Source organism: Durio zibethinus, chromosome 6 (assembly GCF_047325235.1).
Source record: "Durio zibethinus cultivar Kanyao isolate XHJ-2024 chromosome 6, ASM4732523v1, whole genome shotgun sequence".
Classification (NCBI taxonomy): domain Eukaryota; kingdom Viridiplantae; phylum Streptophyta; class Magnoliopsida; order Malvales; family Malvaceae; genus Durio; species Durio zibethinus.
Genome location: NC_143167.1, coordinates 1,119,981 through 1,132,211, shown reverse-complemented (window position 1 = coordinate 1,132,211; position 12,231 = coordinate 1,119,981). Strand labels below are relative to the sequence as shown.

The following is a 12,231-nucleotide window of genomic DNA, read 5'->3' as shown; positions in this document are numbered from 1 at the left end:
ATTTGAGATTTTTTAGGGGTTTCAGGACATCTAATTTGGCGATGAGGGAGGTAGGGTTTAGACAAAGAACATCCTAGGAGTTGAAGACATTTTGAACGGTAGAGATGGGTTTTTTGAGGAAGGTCGCAGATTGTGGGTTATGATTTAGAACAATCTATTGGGTTTTTAGAAAAATTAGCTGGAAAAGTGAAAAGATGAGTACAAAAGGAGGATTTGAGTGACTTTTGATGAGAGACCGCTTCCAACGAGTGGCGACCGACGGCGAAAAACATGGCAGCAGCGACGAAAACAGTCGGAATTTGGATCTGTAATAAATTTCGGCTGATTTGTTACAGAGAGGGAGAGAGTTTTTAATATTAGAAATAGAGAGACAGGAATGTGAAATATAAAATTAGAAAAACTTTTTATTATTTATAGACGCGCAAAACGCAACGTTTAAGGAGTGCAAAAAAACTTAACCCCGGCATAATGGTGCAAAACACACCATTAAAAGCTCGAGGAAGGGCAACTTATAAGTAAACAACTTATTAAGTAATAGAAAGAAAACAAACCCAAATGATTTCTTTTTTTTTTTTTTTTGGAAATAACATATAAACTATAGTTTTTTTTTTTTTAATAAAAGAAACAAAAATACAACCAGAACATGAATTGAAGATATATGTCAAAGTAAATGTTTAAGCAACCGGGCTTTGGCTGTTCTTTTCAAGCTCAACTTCCTTTGTTTGGGCATATTTCGCTTCCATCTGTTCAAAGTTACCAGTAGCTTTGTGATAAAACCTTTTCCAAAACCAGTGTTGCTTCCATGCTTTTTCAGCCATTTCATCAATTAGGATGCCCTTTGTTTCAGGGAGCATGGTATAAACTGAGACGGTCATTGCGAGGAGCCACGCAGCAAAGAAGAAGAAGAGAGAGGAATGCATACTGCAAAGCATGGTTAGGAATGTTTGAGCAATGATGAAGGTGCAGAGCATGTTGATGGCGACGGCACAGAAATAACCGGCGTTTCGAGTCTCCAGTGGGAATGTTTCACTCGCTACTAGCCATCCAAGGGGACCCCACGACCATGCAAATGCACTTACGAACAGGCAGATGAAGATCACCACAACTATGGAAATTCCATGAGATACTGCGTTTGTTGATTTTAATTTCACATGCAAAATTCCCCCAACAACACACTGCAAAAAAAAAGAAAGAAAAGAAAAGAATCAATTTCATAATCTTTGTTAGCAATATTATTGAAAATCATAATCTCTTACTTTAATGGATCATTAACTGACCTGGCCAAGCAACATGGTTAGAGCTCCAGCAACGAGCAGCCATCTTCTTCCAACTTTATCCACACTGAAAATAGAAACAACGGTGGACAAGCAATTCACTACACCAGTGATGGCAGCTGACAATAACGCAGCTTTTCCCCCAAACCCCATGGTTTGAAAGAGCACCGGAGCATAAAACATGATCACATTCATTCCTGTAAACTGTTGGAAGATATGAATAGCCACGGAAGAAAAGAGTGGAGGCCAGTTATTCCTATTCATGAGCAATTCCAAGTAAGGGTGTTTAACTCTATTGGCAACTTCAGTGGCTTGAACGATTTCTTCAAACTCTCTTTCCACATCATCTACACCCCTGATTTTCTTTAGAGTATTTAGACCTTCTTCTTTCTTCCCTCTTTCTATAAGACTGGATGGGGAATCCACAATTATGAAAGAGCAAACAAGGAGAAGTAAAGCCGGCACAGCAGCACCACCCAAAGAATACCTCCAATCAGAGTTCCAATAATTAATGAGATTTGCAACCAGGATGCCAACCGTGATCAACAACTGGAACAAAATATTCAGTCCTCCTCTGTACTCTGCTGGTGCAATTTCTGATATGAACAATGGTATTGTCTGTTTTGTTTCATATATAGTTAGCAAATAATACAATTTTATTACTAAATTTATTCTATCAATTTCTATATATATAGGAAATTTGATGATTGTTACTGACCTGGTTACCGAATCCAAGACCCCACCCGAGAAAGATCCTTCCAACAATCAACACGCCGAGGTTCTTGGCAGAAAAATTTACAATGGCACCAATAAGAAAAAAGACAGAGGATAATGTGATAGTGAGTTTTCGACCACACTTCCTAGAAAAGAAGGATGCTACAAAACTAGCGGCAATGGCTGCCAAGTAGAGAGAGGACGTGAAGAGCTGAAGGTAAGCGTCGTTAAATTTGCAGTAGTTGTTCTCTTTTGCTTGATGCTTCTTGGAGTAAACTCTCGGGAAGAACTTCATGAGGAAATCGTCCATTGATGTTACTCCCCCTATAAACATAATGCCATGCATTAATAATATTCCATGTGAACCAAAACAAAGGGTTTTTTAGATCAGTAATCTTTAATCATGGTGAATCAAAATATGATAAAAACTAATTACGTTGGAGATTGTAGCAAGCATACCTGAAATTCCTATGTCATAGCCAAACAATAAGCCACCCAAGGATGCTATGACGGAGCAAAGAAAGACTTTCCACGTGACCCTGGAGAAGAAGCCACCAAAGGATGCTATGGAAGTGCAAAGAGCGACTTTCCCCGTAATCTTAGAGGATAAGTGGCCTCCGCCTCCGTGGAAGGAATCAGCAAATGCAGCATCCGGCATGTTTTAAGAATTAAAACTGTCACAGGCTCTCAAAGGAACAGAAGAATCAGCTTATGAAAGAACATGCAAAATAGGGGTGATAGAGCTCTATATTTATAGTTGTTGGTTTTACTCGTGTCCTGATCCTATTGTAACCTTGCAAGCTGACTAGACTTTAATTCTATCTGAATAGGATTTAAGTTCGAGTACGTTTCAAAGATTAATTGACTCTAAATCCTTTTCAAACTCTAATAATTTAATTGGTTCTTATTACTTATTGCAATACTTTATTTCTAATTTGACAATAAAAATATTTTTATTATATAGTATTAATTAATTCTTGTTATTATAAAAATAAAAAATTATTACATCCACTGATTTTTACTGTAAATTAGTAAGATGACACGTATATTTTATAACATAATTAAAAAATTAAAAAAAATATATGTAATCGTCTTTTAATCCTACTTGTAAGATTAAAAAGTTTTACATCAATGTATCAAAAGCAACAAAAAAATTAAAAGGATGAGTTTGATTACAAGTTCACTTCCTTTTTAACGAGGATATCTCTTTGATTATTTCTACTATATATGTACTATTAATTTTAGTTTTTTTGTTGTCTACTATATGTACATACTATTATTATTATTATTATTTATTTATTTATTTATTTATTTTGAAAAAGGATGAGTTAATTTGACTAGAAGTTCAATTCCTTTTTAACAAGTTCTGAAGACTTCTAATTAAACATAATATTTGGGTAGAAATTGTAATTAATTGTTTTAAATGCAAAACTAATTTTTTATTTAAAGGTAATTAGTGCAAGTACAACTTTAGTTCTAATAAAATTCAATACATTAATGCTGGTATGATTGCACAACCCTAATTAAAAGGTCAAATTATAGTTTTAAAATTATATTTGAAGATTAATAAAATATATATGCCAGAAAACTATGTTTTAATCTATTTACCAACACAATTACTTCGTTGTTGTAGCTGTAATTTTTGTTAATTTCAATTAATTTAAGATTAACAATTGTTTATATGTAAGGTATAGGTAGTATGCTTTTGTATTTCCTTTGGTTCAAAAAATTGGAAGACTGCCAAAGATTTTTGAGGACCAACATTTAAGATGTAATTAGGCAATGTTTTGGTAAGACACCAACATTACAGGTTCACGAGTTGCAATGACTTTTGTGAAATAGTACACATACTGTTCAAAATTCAAATATCAACTTTTCAATGTACAAAATACATCATACTGTTTTAATATATTAACTTTTAATCAAAGCACAGGTACATCAAACTTAAAAGCAGAAATGGAGAATCTACAGGCACAGTGGGCTAAGTAACTTTTCAAGCTCTCCAGTCAAGCTACATATAGTGGCATTGTCACGGTGGAGAGAGCTCAGGTGTTGCTTGGGTAAAATGAAGAAGAAATTTACAATATCTTCTTCTGAACTGTAGCATCCAGTGCATGATGCAATGAAACTAGAACATTAACTTCAAAATAAATGGGTTAATTAGTATTTTAATTTGACTATCTGCAGTTCTACTTTATGTAACCTAGTATTGTCGAAATTGATATGTTCAAGATTACTGCAGCTGATTGCTAGATTGATTCAAGGATGGAAGAGTTTCAGCTTTTGAAAGTAGCTCACCATAGCTGATGATGCTGCCTCCAAACTGATGGTTCATAGATTAGCCAATATTACGAATACTGCCTTATTTTGCCGCTGCATTGCTATCATTTTCCTCAGTGTTGACAGCCTTGACTTCAGATTCTGTTGGTTTTGATGCTTCCTCTGCAATCTTATGGTCGATTAATGTACTCGTCGTGCTATTACCTACAGCTGAGATGCTTTCAATGGCCTTGAGATTATCCTCACCTGAATGTGGTGCATCTGATACACCTTCTTGACCTGTCAAATTTTGTATCTCTTCACCATTTTTAATGTTATTCAAGCTGCTGTTACTTTCTCCTGCTGAAGTTGATAGGCCAGCATTGAATTCAGCTTCGGTTAATCTTTTGGATTCATGTTCAGTATCTTCAACAGATCCGGCACTAGTTGCCCCGGTGGTCTTTGATGGTTCTATGACAGCCTCTTGTCTACTTGATGTTTGGGGCTCACCTTCACCGTCAAGAACATGGTTCAAGATCTCTTTGTCGGTTAAATTATCAGCTAATGAGTCATTCACGTCGCCAATGCCATTAACTTCTGCTGTAGACTTCTGAGAAAGGTTCCAGCTTAATGTAAGTAAAGACTATTATAAATGCGGTACGTGTGGAAATTTTCAAAATAGCTAGGAAAACAGTAGAAGGAAGCATAGCTGTGTGAAATTAACTGTAGGCAAAACATAATCAGAAGTATAACGGAAACTGTTCTTCGTGAAGGAGCAGATAGGAGTCTTCCAGACAACAACAAATTCAATAGTTCACAGCTATTTGTTATGTCAGTGGTGCTTTTGAATTGGTAGTTCTTTTAAAAATATGGATGTTTTACTTTATAATATTATATTACCTCTTCTTCTCTTGCAGTTGCAGGAATGCTTGTATTACCGCCTTCATTTGCTTCTGTTTTGAGCACATCAGATTCATGTTCATTTGATTTTTCAGGTCCATTGATGTCCTCCGGTCGGATTGAGAATTGGGATTCACCTTCATCGGTTGTCAAGTTCTTCCCTTCTTCCTTCTCATTGACTTCTGAATTATTAATATTTATGACAATGTTGCCTTCCTCAATGACCTTCCTTGGAGAATTTGTTGGTTCCTGTACAATTTATTACAAAAAGATGCACCGAGGACATTTCATGAATAAGAAGCATAAATGAGAAACAATAACCTAGTGCTAAAAATGACTAATTCAAAAGCTGAAAGGATACTGTATTGTTGTTGTAATTCAGTGACAACTGAATGAAACTGAATGAAGCAAGTATAGAGATCTTTTGCCAAAATTAAGTGGTGGGATTACCTCTTCTCTCGCCATTGTTTTAGGATCATTTGATTTAGCATTTTCCTCTTCTGATTTTGATGGATCAATTCCAGTGTCATATTCGATCAGATTTTCTGATCCTCCTTCAAGATGCTCAATAGAACCAGGACTACTTTCACTGGATGGTTTTGATAATTCTTTAGCATCCTTTAAACTCATCAACGTTTCTGATTCAACTTCACTGGATTTTATAGAAGAATCTTCCTTGTCATGTGTGTCTTCTAACACAAGTTCATTCATATTATGGGCAGTGCTATCATTAGTACTCTTCTCTATCATGTTAGATGATCCCTGTTCAAGATTAGGTAAATATGTGAGTCAAAACATGCTCAAAGGTGTGCTTTAAGTTTCCACGCACAATCACACACGGGGTGAGGGGCAAGAATGGGGGTGGTTGCCACAAAAGAAATGGCAAAAGTACTTCAAAATGAAGGAACTTGTACTCCATTTTATGAACTTGTTTCCACACTTGAATTCATAAGCCTCAAACATCTATATGATTTCAAGATCTGTTAAATGTAATAAAAGTTGAAGATGAGTTACTGATGCTGTCATACTGACCTCCAATGTTCCAATACTGCAATTAATGGATGAGTGATCAGCAGAATTCTCAACCAATTGCTGTGCAATTAGGGGCATGTTAAAATCTAAGTTTTCATGTGGTTGGTCCTCTGCTAAATTGTCACTTGCTATGTCTTCCACGACAGAATGTGGCATATCTGTTTGTGTTCGTTGCTCAACATCTGATATAGGTATTTGATCTTCCAGGATGTTTTGTGGTAACACAGACCTTGGAGATGAATATGAGTCGATAGAAATTTGTTCAATCACCAATCTTCGATTTAGAGTCATTGCAATAGGACCACCAAATCTTTGTTTCACTCCAGAAACATTATCCTCGGCAACATTTTGATCAACCATATTATATGGAACAGACTTCAAGTCGTCTCTGCTTTGAACTGCATTCGGTGCATCCTCAGTGTTATGCTCAGTTAAGTTTTGAGTATCTTCTTCAATATTCTTTGAAGGTTGTTCTCTGCTTTGAACTGCATTTGGTGCATCCCCAGTGTCATGCTCCGTTAGGTTATGAGTGTCTTCTTCAATATACTTTGAAGGTTGACTTTCCTGCGTCTCCTCTTCAGATTCCATAATTCTTTTTGACTCATAAGATGTTTCTAAATTGCCATGCCTGTGCTCGCTGGAATCTAAGTTGATTGCCTCAGCTGGTTTTCTCATCTCCCCTAAAGCTGGAGGTTCAATCAATATTTGGACTCCATTCTCTCCATTTTCAGATGATTTCGAGTCTAAAGTGTCAGCATCTCCTTGAGTTGTCAGCTTCACATTACCAATTATGTTCAACTCTTCTGTAGGCTTCTGTTGAGGTTCAATTAATATATGTTGGATAGCCAAAAGTTGCAATAGGTTAGTTTAATATCATTTTCCTGGTATTCTAGAAATCAGCCAATAAAGTTAGAAAAATATGTCATAACATCTATAAATGAGATAATAGATTTTCAATTTTCTATAAATTTGCAAATAAAGAAAGTAAGCCTAGGTATGTAAACAAGGAGGGAAAACTTGATCTCATTTCATTTGAACCACTCAAAGTTCAAATTGTTATTTTTGCTTTCATTTTACCAAAAATGAAATAACTAACTGACCTCTGGCTTCTCGAAACAAGATTCGGAAGGTGAATGAACCACTGACTTCTCCATCAAATGCATGGTTTTCCCAGGAGATTCAGGTGATAAAGTGTCAGAAACATTGAAAGTCTTGCATCCCTCAACTTCTTCATCCATTTTTTTGACTTCTTCGTGAGTTTCAAGGTTTGTATATGTTGGATGCGAAGCACCGTTCTCAGGTATATCTATTCTTGAAGATAGCGAACTTGTGCTATTCAAATTTTGCTTGGCTTCCTGTTCAGATGGAGAGATTGGAGCAATTGGCTCCTCAGGTTTCCTGTTTAAACTTGAAAAGTTTACAGAATCCTCTTCAATAATATCATCTAATTCTCTTAGTTTTTCTTGATTTGCCTCTGATCTTGATAGGTTAAATGAACCTCCCCACAGTTCTTCACTGTCAGAAGCGATATCCCTATCAACATCTGCATCATATGTAACTGAATCACCATCAACAGATGAAACTGTTCCATCGGTTGTTAGTGGAGGTGAACCAACTTCTGAGACCTCAACTTGCAAGTCAGAAGCTATGGAGCAGGTTGGAGTATGACACTGTCGCCTATATGTAGTGTAAAATAAATTAAACTCTGTTGTCCTACGCCTTTCAGATGGAGATGGACTGGAATCGTAGGGAAGTCTATTCACAGTTCTCCCCTTAGGAGGAATTGAAAGATTAAAGGCCTTTTGCACTTGATCAGTACGTATCTCTGGAGATTTACTTGTTTGATCTAAGACCGATTCACTAGCTTCGGATGAAGATGAGTCACACGAATCATTGTTTTTTATTGAATCTGTCTCCATTTTGACTTCACTTCCAATTAATCCTGGCTCCAGGTCATGAGTGTTTTCCTTCTTCTTTCCTTCTGTTTCAATCCTATCATTCTCACTTTCTGTAATCTTTTCGTTTTTCCCTTCCGATGAGTTCATTGCCTTATTGTGATTGGAGTCTTGTGGTTCAACAAGATCAATATCACTTCCTAAACCAGAGGAATTATGCTGGTGGTGACCTCCTTTATCTGATGAAAAGGGGAAATGTTAAATTATTCCATTAGAAAATAGCACACTTCAAAAGGAAAAAGACAGAATCTGGAATAGTTCCATTGATTCAGTAACTGCCATACTGATAGATGATGGTTTTAAAGGCTATGGAGTTCAACTGCACCTTTAAAATTATTGTCCTGAATATATTCATTCCCTTATCTCTAGTTTAAAATCATTTTCTTAAGTACTTGTTTTTAACGAAGTTTCAGGAAATTCTTTCCTTATAATTGGTATCCACAGAATTTCATAGTTGCTCTATTGTATCTTGGAAGGTGAATGAAGGGAGAAAAATGGCTTAAATAATTTGATTATGTGCCTCAAAGCTTAGAAACATTCTGTCATATTTCTCCTGTCAACTTGAATGAACATTTTGGTTCAGGTTTTAATATGAAACACCTTCAGCTTTCTTCAATTATGGATAAGAAAAGCAAGGAACTATGAATAACAAGGATCTACAGCTTATCCAAAAAACAAAATACAGGGATCTTGACAATGGAAAATATACTGAAGTTTTTATCTTGTGCTTACCTGGCAGCCTTTTGAATCTAGCAACTGCTGGACCCTCTGCAAGCCTTCTCTCGGTACCATAATAGGGGTTAAAGTGAGCATCATTTGGTTCTTGAGTGGTTTCCAACGTAAACAAAGGTCCACGACAGAAGCTTTCATGCCTGCAGAAGAGCATTTCCTTTTGGTTGGCTGCCATGAATTCTTGGTGAAAACTATCTCCCATAAGATTTGGTTTTTCTTCAAGTGGATCATAAGGTAGGTCAAATGGATTCTGTGTAGGCAACAAGATGGAAGGGGCAGAACCAGGCATTTGCAATTCTTCTTCATTGGGATTACTGGAAACACCAAGAATGTTGTTTTTAACAATTAGAATGGGAGCAATTTGAGTAGGGGGAACACTATCCATGTCCATCAGGCTTTTCTCAACTGCTATTTTGAACATCCTTTTGGCTCTACGTTTGGCTATTAAACTTTCCAGCCTTTTGTTTCTTTCCAACTCAGAAAACCCAAGATCCATAAGATTCTTCTGATCATTCTCCGTCCATTCAACAGCCTTATTATTCCCATCTTCCTGCACCTCTTCTTCCTCCTCATCCTCCCCTTCTTCCAAGCTTTCTATGTCTACCTCGCCACCACCGCCACCGCCACCACCACCATCAGGATCTTTTCCTGACTGCCCTTGAAAGCTATCACCGGAGACACTATGAGGTTTTGATGTCTCCTTATCCAAGAGCAGATTCAGGTCATCAAATGCTCGATCATTTCCTCCAGTCTCATTCTGGGAAGAACTCTCTCCATGTTCCATATTAGAACTTCCCTTCACATCGAAGATCAACTTCGAATTTTCTTCCAGAAAATTAATTTTACTAGACAGACTATTATAAGGATTTGTCGGAAAAAGCGTGTCCCTTTCCGGGCTATCTTTTCTATCCCATTCTACGACCTCCTTCCTAGCATTTCTTCTTACACTTTTCTGGGTTCGTAACAAAGTCTCGTTCGGTCTATTTACATCAGCAGATGATCTCTCATCACTGTCTTTTTTCTTAATCCATTGGACATCAGGTTTTTTGGTTTTCAAATAAAATCGGATGGAAACAGCAGTGCAGACAAGAATAGGAGAAGAGTACATCAAAAGGTAGAAAACAGAAGGAAAACAAATGTAAAGGAAGAAAACAAAGATCAAAAGACCTGACACAACTGGATATTTTCTTACAAATCTATAGCAACAACTTCCAGAAAATCTAATAATTCTCCAGAGAAGAAGTCCAATGCCCTTTGCATCAACACCCATTTTTATTTTCCTAACAAACAAACTGGGTATAAAAAATCCTCTATACCCACACAAATGTCAAGAAAATGACTGAAGAATTCAGCTCAAACCTGCATTTCCAACTAATGAAAATCAATTTCCTTTTTATTCATTAAAAACAAAAACATGTAAAAGAGAGGTCAGGGAGTGATTTTGGATGTGGGGTTTTCATTTTTTTTAGTAATTGTCAGATCCTCCAATTTAGGACTTCCTCTGCCATTTCTTTTCTCTTCTTCCCTTGATTCATGGTACAATATTGGACAAAATAGAAAACAGGTATGGGAGGAAGTGACGGTTAATATTGCAGTCTATTTTAGTCATATGACCTTGGATTTCTACATAATTACTCGAGTCACCTTTATTTTCTTGTATTTGCAACATTACCCAAGTACTTTTTTGGTTTCCGGGGGCCAAATATAGTCACAGATACAATTTTCATTTTTTCAAAATGATCCACTGTATTTACATTTATCTAGTTGAAAGTGGTTTTCATGCAAGTAAATTTTTTTAAATTTATAATTTTTAAACATTAACGGCAATAATATATTGATTAATTTAAAGATTAATTTACAAAATTATCGTCTTAATATAAGATAATTTTATAATTAATTATACAGAGATTGTGACTTGACTTGAATGTATATATTTGTTGTTTATATGACAAGATAAAAAAAAAATTTTAATAAAAAAATTAAGATATTAACTTTACTACTCTACAATGTATTATTTCTATCTAATTCTCACTTTCAAAAATATCCATAAAGATCCATTGGGTAAAGATAAAATTTATAAAAACAATGGATTAAAATAAGGATAATGTCTCAAAACAACCTCATGATACAAATAGAGAAGCCAGGCCATTTGATAAGAATAGAAAAACTAAGTCCAACCTTTTTTTTTTAAAGTCAAGCATCGGATAATGTGTTGATTTATCTCTTATCTCTTACATTATCTTAAGCTAGAAAGTTATCCTATTCTTTATATAAATTTATAGCTATTATGTTAAATAAATAGTGAAATGCACAAAGTTGAATCTTGTACCCTCTTAATTTAGTTATTTTTTTATGTATTTTATTAATCAAGATTAAATCAACAAATTTAAAGTAAATTTATTATTTAGATGATTTATTAATTTATAATATATCAATAACAAGTAATACAACACCTAACGTATACCCTAATTCTATTACTTGAGCCTTACCACCTTATATCAACTCAAATAGCTAGATTTTTTTTAATAATTTCTTTTATATATCATTAAAAAAACTTTTCTTTTATAAAAAAAAAAAAAGAAGGACTCAAATCATTTGAAAGCTCCCTAGAAAAGACACAACCTTATTTATTGTGAAGTTACAAATGCATGGAAAAGAAAAAAAAATCTATAAAAAAAGGTCCTATAGATTAAGTATCCCTCTATTAATGTGATGAAAATCACTCCCACCGCACCATAGCATCATTTTGTAATTAAAATTTTAAAACTGATTAATTTAATCATTAAATGTTATTGTGATGCGAAAAAATCTGTCACAATGCTACCGAAAAAACCTTTAAATCCGAGATGCTAAACAATTTTTTATGGGGCCAACACTCTAGGACATAGCCCTATCCTTATTTGTTTTGATTGGACCAGAATCCAACAATCCTAATAACAGACCAAAGTCGAAGGCCAAAGTAAAAACCGAAAACAAAAAATCCAAAGCTACGGCCCTAGCGTAACCAAGCGTGTGGTTACCAATTAGCTCCAAACATGTGGTCACCGCTCAATCTTTTTCACCTTCCAACCCATTCATTCCACGTGTTACATATGACAAAAACCCTATGTAATCCTCGAAAGATCCAATCTTTTCCCCTTTTGCTCCTGTCCTGATATATAATCCCAAAATGGAATCTCGACGGCTAAAAGCCCATCGTTTCTTCTAATCCAAAGGCCCAAATTATCCCATAATTATCTCTTTCGCCAAAAGCTCTCTCCCTCTCTCTCTCTCTCTCTCTCTCAAAGTCTGCACACAAAAAACGGGGCTAAAAAAAAAAATCAAAACTTTCACATATAAATAATTCCCGTTTTCAATTTAGATTT

The 12,231-nt window shown here is 35.3% G+C and overlaps 2 protein-coding genes across 2 annotated transcripts; both read right to left on the bottom strand.

The window, feature by feature from the left end:
- Positions 1 to 541: 541 nt before the first annotated feature.
- Positions 542 to 2,682, bottom strand: LOC111286649 (sugar transport protein 2-like). Its single transcript, XM_022876732.2, has 4 exons — positions 2,448 to 2,682; positions 1,993 to 2,312; positions 1,278 to 1,892; positions 542 to 1,175 (listed from the first exon to the last, which is right to left on the bottom strand). Exons 1-4 carry the CDS (start codon positions 2,644 to 2,646, stop codon positions 675 to 677), a joined length of 1,635 nt encoding a protein of 544 aa, XP_022732467.1. The 5' UTR covers positions 2,647 to 2,682; the 3' UTR covers positions 542 to 674.
- Positions 2,683 to 3,821: 1,139 nt separating this feature from the next.
- On the bottom strand, positions 3,822 to 10,280 carry LOC111286642 (uncharacterized). Its single transcript, XM_089763296.1, has 6 exons — positions 8,867 to 10,280; positions 7,280 to 8,313; positions 6,180 to 6,992; positions 5,598 to 5,909; positions 5,148 to 5,396; positions 3,822 to 4,857 (listed from the first exon to the last, which is right to left on the bottom strand). Exons 1-6 carry the CDS (start codon positions 10,134 to 10,136, stop codon positions 4,351 to 4,353), a joined length of 4,185 nt encoding a protein of 1,394 aa, XP_089619422.1. The 5' UTR covers positions 10,137 to 10,280; the 3' UTR covers positions 3,822 to 4,350.
- Between the last annotated feature and the right edge of the window lie 1,951 nt (positions 10,281 to 12,231).